Genomic DNA, 14,401 nt, shown 5'->3' with positions numbered 1-14,401 from the left:
CCAAAGGTACTGCAGTGTTTAGCAGTTCTCATATTTGCAGCATGAAGGTTATATTTAATCTTGAGAAACTAAATAGTTTAGGGACAGCAACAAAACTTGGGCCTCACCCCGTGAACTGGAATGCTCATCCACTTCTGCTTATGCACTCGCTGCATATTTTTAATTGACTTCAGTGGGAATTCTGTGTGTTTAACCAAAGGCAGGCTCTGGCCAACTAACTCATTCTGTGGAAAGTGTGTGGGATGCACTCATTTTGAATAATAAAATTAGATCTACTTCTGCAATTCACAAACCTTTAACTTCTAATTGGTGACCAAAACGCTCTCAAAGGAAATGGAAGACGGCTGAAGAAGGAGGGTGTGCTCCTTGACTGTCGGAAATAACTGGTCAGTGCTCACATGGTCCCGGGTGTGTTCGGAGCCTTTTTCAGAATGGAAGACCTAGATTTGCTCAGGTGTTCCACAGTAGGCTAGTGTGTGCTGCCATAGCCATGTTTCTATTCAGAGCTAAAAAGGGCATCATTATTATGAGCCATCTTTTGTGTCTGTGAAGCTGCCCCTTTTATTCCTCTGTACAAGCTATCTGCAGCAGAGGTCTGTACAAGGAGGCAGGGAACGGGACAGCTGCCACAGGACTGCTACTTCTCCTCCCACACAAATAGGTGGGCAGCAGGAGCACTGCAACTCCTCAGAAAGCTCTGGTCAGCACAGCTGATTTCAATGGGACTGCTCATGCAAATAAAGTTACTCATGTATATAAATGTGGGCAGGATTGGGACCTTTCTGACTTCTCCTTATCTCATGGCACAATGTACAGGTTCCCTTTTTCCCAACTGGGAGGCATTATAACATCCTTATATTCAGCCCTAAAAGAAGTTGCTGCACTGTGACTCTCCTGTATCTCATATTTCATTTGGGGTGGCAATACAAGCAGGCAATTCACCACCATCCATATGGACATACTTCGGGCCCAGCCCCTGAAATCCTATTCTTTTGTGCTTCGGCTTGTGGAGTTTGCCATTTTCACTGGAAGGAACAAACTAATTTACTTGTAGGCTGAGATTTTCAAAGCAGGTTAGAGGATTTGGACAGTCAATTCCTATTCATTTTAATGCAAACTGGGAGTCCAAATCCCATTAACCGGTTTTGAAAATCTCAGCTATAGTCCTTGCAAACACAAAGCACTGATCCAATATTGATGGCTGCTATTGTGACAGATATGAGCACAAACATATCTTCAACAGCCATCATACAAAGGTGGGCCATACGTACGAGACTGCGGAATATCCATAACCTGTATTGATACAGAGGGCTATGTATATTTTTGTGTTCCTGGAATCACCAAAGGATGATTAATGCAAAAAATCCCAAGACTGGCTATCTAGTCAGGCTTTGAAGCTTGGCCTCCTGGGGAATAGGGGGAGGGACTGTTTTTACTTGTTTTCAGGAGGCTGGGGGACTAAGCAAGACTTGTGGTATACAAGATTGAGTTTAAACAGACTCAGGGCCTTCCTTTCGATTCAGCAAAATGATGTGATCTCTGGTCCCTGCTGAAGGGTTGGAAGGACTTTGGCCTACCAGGGCCCCAAAGAACTGATGGGTAATTTCTGGTCTGTTTAGTACATGTGTCGAGCCTTTTATTATTTTACAATGTTTTCTCTGTGATACTTTTGTCCTAAGAAAAAATGTATTGTGCTTTGTGAAGGCTGGTTGGTAACAGGTGTACACTGTTGTAGCCCCAATGGAGAGAGCAAACCACAGGCGCAGAACCCTGGGCAGAGCTGTTGAGGAAATCACAGTGCGGTGCAGAGGGACTGCAAGCCTAAATCCTTGGTCTGAAGGGAGAGACATGCAGGTCTCCTCCTGAGAGAGATGACAGTGAGAAATCTTGAAACCTTAAGTGGGTGCCCTACAGGAGGCCACGGCCTTTGTGTGTCAAAGGTGCAGTTAACCCTACAGATGTATCATTTTAAAATTGGCTTATAAGGTGTTTCTGCTCTGGCCAATTATTTTCCACATAAAACTGTACTTTGTGGGAAACTGATGATGCTGGTGGCACATGGATAATATTGGCTGTAATGTATGTATGAGTGAAATAAAATTTAAGTAATAAAACTCAAAGTGTTTCTCAGGGTACATTTCAAATGTTGTTGGAATAAGTAGAAGCTGGGGCAATGTAAAAGAGTTGATATTTGGTAGTCTTAATGGCCCTTTGAAAATACCTAAGGGCAAACCCAATAATGATACTAGTAGAAAGTTAGTCAATTGTCCTCTGAAGAATAATAAGAGTTGTTTTTTACATGCATCAGCATGGGGAAAAGGCCATAAATTGTTGCATACGTAGTCCCGATAGCTGGGTTAAGACTCCTAGGATACATGAAAGAAGAACACTTTGGAAAAGCACTGTACTTTAGCAAGGTTTTAATCTTTGCAGTGGACATTTTAAGGGTTTGGGAGGAAAAAAAAGCCAAACAACCACCTTGTATTTGTTGATTCTCTAGAGGAAGGTGAAATATTTACTGTGCCTCAAAGCTCATCTGGTTCTCAACGCCAACAACAGAATCTTGAGAGCCAGAGTCTCAGCTGGTGTACATTGAAGTCATGACAGTATCTTGATTTATGCCAGTTCATGATCTAGTCTTGAATAGTGTCCTTTTGAATTGTATCCACATTTCACATTCCTATGCAAAAGCAAAAAGATTGTAAGGTGTTTAATGTGCGAGAATTATATTGTATGGTTAAGTCCAAATTATGCTCTCGGTTACACCATTTACAATAGTTTCTGTTATACCAGCAGCATTTCTGGTGGGAAAAATAGGGCAGTTTTTTCCCATGGCATCCTATGGCTGTAAGTCATATTCTTTCCTTGATTGACTGATTTTTTTTTTAAATCAGGTGTCTCCATTGTTATAAATATTAAACACAATCAACTATGCCAGAAGATTTAAAATCAAAACTCCTCCACTGCATGAAAGGATCATAGCAGAATCTCAGCTGTGCAAATGATCAGAGTTGTTTTCCACCCCTCTCAGTCTCCATTCAATTTTGATGCTTTCTAACTGAATTCAAGGTCTATAACTGTGATGGGCTCTTGTGGGGCACTGATTTTAACATGCATCCTCCACTGGACATCTATGTAAGGGCCAGTCACAATCTAATCCTGAGGATTTTGCTATATCAAAGACAAACAACATGCAAAATTAAATCAAAGTAAAAATGGAGAAAAAAACAAGTTTTATTAAGCCATCAAGGTGTTTACTCCCAAATCTCCTGAATTACCACTTCACCGAGCCGTGTTGTTGCTACCCCATGTGATACCCAGCTAGTAAAATGACAAACTAATAATACTTAGCTCTTCTATAGCACTTTGTATCTCTAGATCTCAAAGCACATTTCAAAGGCAGTACCTCTCACTATTCCTATTTTACAAATGGCAAAACTGAGGCAGAGAGGTGCCATGACTTGCCCAAGGGAATAGAACAAGTCACTAGCAGAGCTGGGAACAGAATCCAGGTCTCCTAACTACCAGTCCAATCCTATGCACTGGAGCACATTTTCTCCCAAAGCAGCTGTTCTTAAATTTGTGGCATCATTACCCAAGGTTAATGGAAGACAGTCTCTGTCCAAGAGAATTCACAATTTAGGTTATATAAGAAGACTGTTTCAGGAGCCACATTAGCAGGGGATGGTTATGTTTCTCAGTATATATACTGACATAAAAGCAACAAGGAGCAAGAAATGCTATAAGGCGTCTGTCTCTTTTTGCAGACGAGGTCAAAAACTTGAATCCATAGAACAGCTGGTTTGAAGGCCCTCCAGAGCTGCAGCATACATTATGTACAATCAAAGTTTTGTAAGGCCTGCCTTAATTTTCCCTCCACAACAGACTATAAACTTGAGGTCCAGGACCACAGCGTTTTCCAAGTAGCTCTGCCAAAGGGGAGACAACAATGTTTAAAAAGAAAAACCCCATGAATTTTCCATCAGTTCTTTAACAGTGAAATAAATAAACATATTCCCTGAGTGAGAACTGTCCGATGAAATCTGAATATTCCCGTTGCTGTGACTTAGACATGCGTCCAGTGGAGCACATCTTTGGAAGCACACCAATGTATCTGAGATCACAATCTGGCCTAATGTGTGTAGCTAGTAAGGAGAAATTCTGGTTCTAATGAAGTCAATGGAAGTTTGCCATTGATTTCAAAGGGGCCAGGGTTTCACTTTGTAGTCTTCATTGTGATTTTTATAAGACAGAGCCCTGTGGGGACATAAAGTGCTGACATACAGTGTGTCTAGGTTAAACATTTTTCTAGAAGCAGATTTACACATTTAGCAAGAAACCCCTGTGAAAATATTCCTTTGCTTCTCCTCTCCTTCATTAGTTGATTCCACAGATCAAGACCAATCCGCCAGTGATCTGCATTATTATTATGGTTTGAGCCATCACTTTAAAGCTGTCTAAATAGTTGGCAGCCCTTTCACTTCCATTCATGTTTCCCACTTTCTGTATTATTTTCAGACCTTTTAATTGATGTATTCAGATGTATTTATTAAAAGATTTAACTGGATAGGTTTTGATTGTATTCTGATCTGATGGTTATGAATCAGTCATTAAATACTATCAAATTTGTAACTGATCATCAGTCCAAGGCTTTCATTCCAGTGAAAGTGCTCACAGGTTGATATTAACATTTTCTTTGTTTTTGCTTGTCTGTGGTTGGTCAGGCCTTCTTGTGGCATTCTGTGCACAGGTGATAAAAACAGCTCTGAGTTATGAAAGTGGAAAATGGAGCTGGTTGAAATGTTTCAAATTGTGAAATTTTGTGGGGTGGGAGATGGGAAGAAGGTGTATACAATTTTAACGTTTTCGTAGATTCATAGATTTTTAAGCCAGAAGGGACCATTAGGATCGCCTGCATAACACAAGCCAAAGAAACATACCACATTTCTGCATTAAGCCCGTGACTTCTGTGTGAGTTACAGTATCTAATTAGAAAGATGTACTTAATTTAAAGACTGCAAGCTTTGGAGAATCCACCACAATCATTGTTCCAATGGTTAATTACCCTCCCTGTTAACAATTTCCACCTTATTTTTACTCTGAATTTATCTAGCTTCATTTTTCAACCCTCGATCTTCTTATGCCTATACCTGCTGGATTGTGAACCTTTGCACCAGGTCAATATCCTCTGCCCTCTTTCTGGCTGCATGGCTCCTTAGTAAGGGAAGGACTTTGTTTAAACTTACGGCAAACTCAAGGGGCCAAGTATGAGTTAGTAGAGTTGCAATAGGGGTGAATCAGGCCCGGGGCTGAAATTGTGATCAGGCCCTTTCTTTCCTTTCTCCTGGGTGATATCTTTGATCTCTCTCTTAATTTTAGGTGTGATCAAAGTTTGATAATCTAAATATGCCAAAAGGGCATTCCTCCCTCATACTATTACTTCAGTATGGATTCACGTATTGGGTCTGCTAACTTTTTTGTTTTAAGATGATGGTACAGGTTACATGCAGCACTATTCAGACGCACACACCTCTAGTGGTTGTAGATTGAATTGGCAAGGAGGGCTTGAGGAACAAAATCCTTGTATCATTTTCCCAAGATGACCACAGGCACATCACAGCTGCAACATGCCCAGCCACCACTGGGCACATGAAGAGTGGGAGCCTTGTGATGATTCTCGCATAGCAGAACTATACACGATGTCTTCATGCCCTGCAAATGGGCCTTTTAAACCACTTTAAAAGAAAACTCCTTGTAGTATTGTGGTGCAACAAACATTTTGAAAAAGGAACAAGAAATAAATCAACACAAAAACACTCTTGCAACACAACTGTGGTTGACATACGATTGATCACAGAGCTGTGATTAATGTTATGGTATAGCTGTTTTTTGCATGACTTAGACCTAGCCATTCACAGTATAAAAGAGATCATATATCTCTATGTTGTTTCAGAGAGCTCTTGGCTTAATAATTAAAAGTGATTGATTGTTCCACGCAGTCAGTGCTAGTAATGGGTCAGATTAATAGGAAATTGATCGTAGTTCGAGTGTATTATTGCAAAGTGCAGCATTAGCCGCAAATGTATGTAAGCACCTTAGAAATGTATTACACTGTGAAAATGGGGGGATGGGGAACAGATCTTCAGTTACTGTAGATCCATTAGCTTGACTGAGGAACAGACAAGGGATGTCCATACACATTCATGTTGCTGAATCTCCCTGCGTGATGACTGATTGATAAGGGAATGATCAACAACTTTCAGTTTATCTGCTCTTGGGATACGCTTAAATATGTTTTATTAGTTAGTTTAATAGGTTAGTTTAAAAGGGGAAGGATGTAGCAACAGTCCCTTCTGTGCTGAATCCAGGCTCAGACGCAGACAGACCCTGTCTGGTAACTCTGTACAACACCTGCTGTGTTCCTCACTCTGTGAGCTGGAGCCTGGGGTGTGTTCGTGTGCACACACGGCACCCTAGGTCTTTCTCTTATTAACCTTCCAAAGATGTTTATAGTAGGGATGGGATAAATCCATTTCCTTCTGGTCTGACCAATACCATATCGCTGGCCTTTGTTATTCAGCAGACCCTGATGGTAAATAATGCAGGTGGTGACGAGACGGAGCCAACTCATAGGAGGGACCAGGAGAGGGGTTCTAGAATAGTGTCCGGACTCAAGGAAATGGGTGAGCAGGTTGGGAGGGCCATTGGCAGGAGGAAAGTATCTGAGGCTAGGGAGGGTTCTGAATTTCAATGTGGTTGTGTTGCCGGAGGCAGTAACTGCAGGAGGAGGAAGTAGGGGAGGCATTCCCTGCATTGCATAGAGGTGGTATGGGCACAGAGGACCAGTTTTTGTTTAAAGGTATTTAGGTCCCTAAATATGCAGGTAGGCACCTAGTGAGATTTTCAAAAGCACCTGAATGCCTAGCTGCCATTGACTTTCAAATTCTTTCTCTGGCGTAAGTTACAGCTGCCTCACAGACAGCCTGACTTAGGCCAGTTGGCCTAGAGGTCATTATGCAGCTGGGGATCACTAGAGCAGAAGGCACTCAGGCTGTGCTCCATCCAATACAACTCCTATCCAGGGCAACTGAGAGTGGATAACCCAGGGCAGTTTCCCAGCCCTTCTGTGCTATGGAAGCAGCTCATGAGGAATGCCGGTCTGGCCCAGAACATATATCAGAATGAGGTCTTTAAGCGATGGTGCCTGGGGCATGAATAAGTTCTTCATCTTAATAGCTTCAGAATCAAATTGAGAGGAATGTACTAGGATAGCCAGTGGCATGCAGGAAGAATACAAATAGTCCCAATGATACTGAGGATAATAATAAACTGTTCCCAATCTGTGCACAATTGGAATGAGACTAGGACTTAAAACACTTTTAAGAATAGTTGATTGATACCGGGCACAGCAACTGTATAAAGAATGCAGTTCTGATGGGCTGAGGGCTATGTGATTACTGGATAATAATAGAAAATCATTCAGGGGGCTTGACTAGATTTCATAAGAAATGTTCTTCATCTGTGCCTGAGCTCAAATTCTCCCAATGAATACAGGCAGCAAAGGCAAGACTGCCACATCTAATGAACTTGGCTATGGCATATATATTTCTGTATTTATTTTCTCATTACATGTGATCTGCTGGTTCATTCTTTTGACAGGCATTCTGCTCTGCCACTACTAACAAAAGAAAAGATGCAGGGTAAGAACCCAGTCCCATTCCTCTTGAAACCAATCAACTTCATGGGAGCTGGGCCTCCAGCAATGTGGCTTCAATGGAGCTATCTGGGACAGGAGGTAGGGTTGTGATGGTGGCTTACAGAGACCACATTCCCGCTAGCTAAGGGTGGAAAGATCATACCCCTGTAAAGGTCAGAGTGGGAAGCTAATAAGAACTGTGTTACCTTTCTTCAGCTCCCTGTCACACAGGGGATGCTTGGGGAAGCCGCTAGCTATAGCTGTTAGTAGAACTACATCAAAGCCACACGGCTGGAGGCTCAGAGGCAGCATGCAGGCCCTACATGGCTCTAGCAGCTCAGTCATCAGAATTTGTGAGGAACTTGAGGGATCAGTGTGGTTTGTGGTTGGGTCCTGTGGCCTGCTCTATGAAGGGCAAATCCTGTCCCCTGACAGAATGATCAGGGAAGTCTCATAGAGGTTTGGTACCCTTCAGTTCTCCCCCACCCACCAAGAATTTTCCCATGGGAGGGGGCAGTTGCGCCCAACATTCTTTCCTGGCTGAATTACTTTACTCTTAAAAGGATACTGACTTGTTTAAAATAACTAGACAATTTTGAGCTACTAAAGAAAATTAAAAAAAAGAACCCAAAGGGCTAACTCTTAGAAGAGCAACTGGAATAAGAAACAGGAACACTTCTGCATCTAAGGGTTTTTGAAATTGCAATGAGTAAAAGAAAATTGTTAGTGCTTCAAAGACAATGCTTGCAGAGATGTTTTACTGACCTCATTGTGATGGCATAATTAGCTAAGCAAAGTCACTTTGCCTGCAATGGAATCACTCACTGGAGTAGGGTTGCCAATTTTGGCTGGACGTATTCCTGGAGGTTTCATCACATGACATAATCTTTAATTAAAGATTAAACTTTAATTCCTGGTGATTCCAGGACAATTCTGGAGGCTTGGCAACCCTAAGTAAGCACTACTCCCCATCATAAATGTTTGCTGATTTGGACCCTAAATTATTAATCGTAGTTTGTCTGTTCTCATTCAGAAGTTGCTTGTGAATCGGGTGGCAGCAGATTTCTTTTCTGAAATGCTAAAATCTTATTCTGTCTGGTATTTGCTAACTGCCTGCTTGCACCATACTACTGGATTTATTATTACATTTTGTTGTTGTTATGCATTTAAGGAGCATATAGGCACCCTACACATGGGTTAGAAATACATCCCAGTTCCACAAAGGGCACAACCCTCTATTGCCTTGCACCTTGTGTAGTCACCGCTGTGCAAAGTGGGTATAACACATGTCTACAATCAGAGTATGTTATACCCACTTTGCACTCACCCTGCCCAGATATAAACCACTACATAACATGCAGGCAGTGGAGAATCAGGTGTTCTTACTTATAGCCCCTTTCTTAAATGGGTCACAAACTGATGGTAGACATTATTGTCCTCTTATGCTGGTGTAAATCCATCCTTTCATGCTGGTTGAAGTCAGTGGAGTTACATAGGTGTAATGCCAGTGTAAAGGAGAGAAGAATCCAGGGAAAGAATCGCAATAGTAACCACTGCTCCCATCAAAGCATCTTTTCTCTCTAAATGACTTTGTGGTTTCCTCCTGTATTTACCAAAATGGGGAAACTTTCAAACGCATGATCTGCATTTAAAACTTATACTGGTACACCTATGTTGGGGGTTGAGAAAAATCACACTACCTAGTGACATTGCTACACCAACAACCCCCAGTGTAGCTGCAGCTATGTCAATAGGAGGGCTGGTCTACACTTGAAATGCTACCATGGCACGGCTGTAGCACTTCAGAGGAGACACTACTTACACCTATGGGTGGGGTTCTCTTGTCGGTGTAGGCCAGGGGTTGGCAATCTTCGACACGTGGCCCATCAGGGTAATCCACTGGCGGGCTGCGAGAGAGTTTGTTTACGTTGACCATCCACAGGCACGGCCCCCCACAGCTTGCAGTGGCTGCAGTTTGCTGTTCCCAGCCAATGGGAGCTGCGGGAAGCGGCGAGCCGCAGGGACGAAGAGTGCTTCTGTTGGCATACCTAATGTCATTTGGGGAGGTGGTGTTCCTGCACCATAAGCATATATTATGTCTCTACAGGAGGGCTATGCCAATCTGTGTTTCTCAGCAGAATCACAATTTGAAAATAAGCTGCAGTTTCTCTGAGTTGTAGCTGGGGGGGAAAATTGAGAGACTAGAACAAATAATTTTTAATTTATTCTTTTGGTGCTTTTTAACATATGGCTTCATTAGTTTTCTGTTGGCACAGAAATTATGCAGGAAACTCCATTCTCAAGTTTTCTCTTTAGTTAGAGAAACTGCCCTACTCTTTTGATTCTATAGATGCTGGAGAAAATATGTGTTGGTAGAGAGGAAAGAATCATTTTGACGTGCCACACAGCTTTGCCAAACAGCTTAGCAGAATCTCTTGCTTGGAGAAAATAACCATCTGCTTAACTTTATAAAGAGGACGGTAAAAGCCTATCCAAGGTTCTAAAAGTGCTCTTGTAAATATTATAAAAACTAGTCCTAAATGCCCTTTTCATGCTTGTACAGCATCCATACAACAATCTAGCAATTATGTACTTAGTACACAGTAAATGTTAATATTATTACACATTCATAGGCCACATTGCTGGCACATCATCTCTTTTCAGAGCTTGCATTAAAGAATCAGGTGTAGTGAAAATAATGAAAGGTTTTTTACAAAAGATCTTCTTTTGGAAATATAATGCCATGCAAATTACTTTAAGACCTGTGAAGTTTTAGAACGGTTTCTTTCTTGCTGATACAAAAGAAAATGTTTTCCTCCCCCTTCCCACCCTCCAGTATTGGCCATAGGACTTTGAGTGCAAACAACTGGATTTTGTCTGATTGCCTGAGGCTTTGGCTAGAAAGTAAACAATTGCTTGATTAATAGTCTTTTAAATGGCACACATGCTCCTTATTCTCTGCTGGTTAAGAAATGTGAAATAATGTATATTAGTCACAGTGATTCACTTGTTCCCTCTGGAGTTGAATGATAACATTAATCAAGCTAATTGTTTCCCCATTTAGAGCTAAGTACCATAAGAAGGCAGACTACATATGATATTTGACACTTTATAGAGATGTCAGCCATCTGGATTTCTCTGTGTGTTGAATATTCTTGCTTTCAGCATAAATTCTCACAGCCTGCCTGTAGCGGGCTAGAGACCTGAACCCTGCACAAGTGCTCAGTGCCGCAGCACATGCAGCTGCTCAAAAGTGCCAGGTCCATAATCCCAATGACTGGTGCTCTGCCTGACATGTTTCATGTGTAAGCCTCAAAGCTAGAGGGCTTAGCATATGTCTCCACTGCAATTAAAAACTTGCGGCTGGCCTGTGCCAGTTGACTCAGCCTTGCAGTTTTGTTCTAAGAGACTGTTTAATTGTGGTGTAGATGCTCTAGGACCCTGAGTGGTGGGAGGGTCCCAGAGCTTGGGCTATAGCCTGAGCCTGAATGTCTACACTACAGTTAAACAGCCCCATAGCCCGAGCCTGAGTCAGCTGGCACGGACTGTCTGCAGGTGTCTAATTGCAGCATAGACATACCCTTAGAAGGATGGAATTCTCCGCTCCCTTTACAAGGGAATAGACAGCTGTAGAGTGGCTTCATTTACATGAATTATTGTTACTTACTCATAGTTCTATAAACTATGTTTTGTTGCTTTAGCTGGAATTTTTTTAGGTTCTTTTTGTATAAATGATGATAGATTGTTGCCATTACTGTACTCTCAAAAGGGCATAGGAATTGTGCAAGATGGTCCCTGGAGCAAGAGGGTCACCCTGACTGACAGGTAGTGGACTCTGGTTTGGGAATGGGATTCAAGTGCAACAAGATTAGGGGAAAGCCTCTGCTTTAAAAATCAGGAGCTCTATCTCAGAGAATAAGGGCTCTGTCCAAGGGTCCCATTTTACTCTGGGTTCCCCATCTGGAGACTGTGAAGTCTGTGTGGAGTGACTGGACTCAACGGGTAGCAGCAATGTAGAGCTGGCTTTACGGCAGGGCCTGACTAGACCAATGGCAGCAGTGCAGCCCTGGCTGCAGCAGGTCTGACTGGATTGGTGGCAGCACAGCACTGACTTCACAACAAGCCCCGTGTTGGTAGCGGAGCAGGTGTCACAGGATGAGACCAGGAAGCTGCATATCTGAGGGGGACCTGGTGGTGCAGACTTCACTGGACTATTCGAGTAGACAGGCAGAGGAGAGCCACCCTCTGATGCCTCCCTGACTATAACTGAGTCTAGCTGGCCTTGCGAGTGGATTTTAGGTGAGTGTGGTTTGCTTTGTTGCTAAGAGTTCTAGACTTCAACAAGCCAGATGATTAATTCTTGGAATTGTGCTGGTGGCCCGACTCCTGGTGCGCTGACTGGGTCTTGCTTGCTTTACTATATGTAGTTATCTGTATGGTTTTCGTGTTTCTTGTGTTTGGCTTTTCCTAAGGTACTTGTGGTTCAGTGTTACCAAGGACACTTGTGAGGACTTGCAAGAGGGGAAGAACCACCTGGGAAGGTGACCACTAGGTCACATTTTAATTGCATAGACTCAAAGGGTAGGAGTACAGCTCTGGGAGGTGGCTCAAACCATAGTTTCCTTTATGTTAGATTGAACCTGGCCCTTGGTGTTGCCACTGGCACCTGGCAGAAGTGGTACGTGTGCAAAATAAAGAGTGGTCACTGGTGATCAGAGGGGTGACAGAAGGAGAGCAGGAGTGGGGTGGGTTGTGGCTAGGGTAACAGAGTCTGACAGGAGAACCAATGAGGGGAGGGAGAATGGAGGATTGTGGGTACAGGAATCATGGAAGAAGTGGAGCATTTAGGAGAAAGGAAAAACCAAAAATGGGAGCAGAAGGAGATAGAATGTGAAAGTGGAGGCTATGGAGGTAGGAAACACTTTCTAACTAAAGGGGTAGTTAAGCTCTGGCATAGGCTTCCAAGGGAGGTTTTGGAATCCCCGTCAGGGGTAGTCTAGGTTTACTTGATCCTGCCTCAGCACAGGAGGATGGACTAATGACCTCTTGAGGTCCCTTCCAGCCCTTCTTTAGTTCTATGATTTTATGCTGTAGGTAGGACAGACACAAATTTGGCAGCACACAGGGGAACAATTTCTTTGTTCTGGAAACTTCTAATCAGTAATGATTGTTTCAAAACTGCAGCACTTTTAAAAAATAATTAAAGCCAGGGGTTTTTAATAATTATTTTTTTTAATTAAATTAATTAATTTAAAAAAATAATTAAAACCAAGAGTTCTAGGGGCCCTTATTTTCTGTCCTGCAGAGTGGCTGATTTACAGGAGCTTGGAGTTATTTAATATAATTCAACTTAATGATGTTGCGCCAGTGTAATTTGAGACTGAATTTGGTTTACTATTTCCCTGGTTACTGGCTAAGGTAATTGAAGGTGGGAGAAAAATCACATCTATATTCATTATTCTTCTGTGTTACAGCCTGAATTACCAATTAGAAGGGATGGCAGGAGGAACAAAACATGTCCAAGCCACTTAAGTTCAGAGAACACGAAGCAATACAGGCCAAATTCTTCCTGTCAGTGGAATAGTTGAGGGTGTAATTCAGTACAGAATTTGGTCTTACACATTTTCCACACAATGACTGATTCAAAAGAACAGCATAGAAACACATGGTGATTTCCCTCAAAATCCTCATCACAATCATGTAAAGTTCAACAACAGTATTGCTTCCAGAAAAGCAATTTAAACAGTCTTCTAGTCTGCAGCCCTTAACCAGGAAGCAGGCAAAGTTCAGTATCTATGGTACTTATATGGCCCCCAATGCTGTAGTAGCTGAGTGCCCACAGTCTTTGGTGTATTTATCCTCACAACACCTCTGTTGGTCCTATTTTACAGATGGGGAACCAAGGCACAGAGAGATTAAGGGTTTGTTTAGACAAACAATTAGTGGGCAGCAAGCTGGGGTATAAATCTGCACTAACTGTCTGAGTGGATCTTCATGCTGTGCACTAAAATTTCTCCAGTCCACACTGACAGTACACTAGCATGGTAGCATGGCCCACATGGATAGTTTGTATGAAGTAGGCTAATGGGCTGTAGATTGGCACCCTGGCTTGTCACACACTAAGTGTTAGTCCAGGGTCACAGAGGAAGCAGCGACTTGAATTGTGGTTTCCTCAGCTCCAGGCTCTGATCCTAACCGCTAGACCATGCTTCCTCTGAATAAGAGGTTAGTTTTGAGTTAAAAGGCCCAGTCATTAGAGTGGGCTCTTATCTTCTGCCCATGATTTTACCTTTTTACAATCATATGAAACAGAAATGTAGGTGCAGTTTTCATCATCCTTTTCAACATCAGCCAGTATTTTAATGCACGCTTCGCGCAACAGACAGCTACAGCCTGCTAATCTGTTCTGTTAAATGGGGCTCTCTCCGTTTCCTGACAGATGGCCAGCTTATGCCCTCAGAGATACAAGAATGTAGGCTCCCTACCCCAAGAAGACATCATCTCTTCTAAACACAAGAGCATCCCTCATCTCTACAGCACTTTCGCCCTCTTACCAAGAGCCTTGTAGGGCTCTTTTGTAGGGTTGGTATCTGCATGATGGGCAGTGGTGGGCAAAGTGACTGGACATTCTGTTTTTTCCAGGACTGTCCCATTTTTCAACTATCCTGGAAATCTGGAGCCTTAAAACTGGACACATAAAGCTAT

The 14,401-nt window shown here is 42.6% G+C and overlaps 1 protein-coding gene across 1 annotated transcript in view; it reads right to left on the bottom strand.

Moving 5' to 3' along the window:
• Window positions 1–2,491: 2,491 nt before the first annotated feature.
• The window catches only part of EIF1B (eukaryotic translation initiation factor 1B), a 115,629-nt gene continuing 103,719 nt past the window's right edge, over window positions 2,492–14,401 (bottom strand). Inside the window, exon 4 of the mRNA XM_073333113.1 lies at window positions 2,492–2,680. Within this exon, the coding sequence (XP_073189214.1) occupies window positions 2,627–2,680 (54 nt within the window). The 3' untranslated portion in view covers window positions 2,492–2,626. The remainder of the gene's footprint in view (window positions 2,681–14,401) is intronic.

Source organism: Lepidochelys kempii, chromosome 2 (assembly GCF_965140265.1).
Source record: "Lepidochelys kempii isolate rLepKem1 chromosome 2, rLepKem1.hap2, whole genome shotgun sequence".
Classification (NCBI taxonomy): domain Eukaryota; kingdom Metazoa; phylum Chordata; order Testudines; family Cheloniidae; genus Lepidochelys; species Lepidochelys kempii.
The sequence above is the reverse complement of the archived record's forward strand: the minus strand, read 5'-3'. Positions and strand labels throughout refer to the sequence as shown.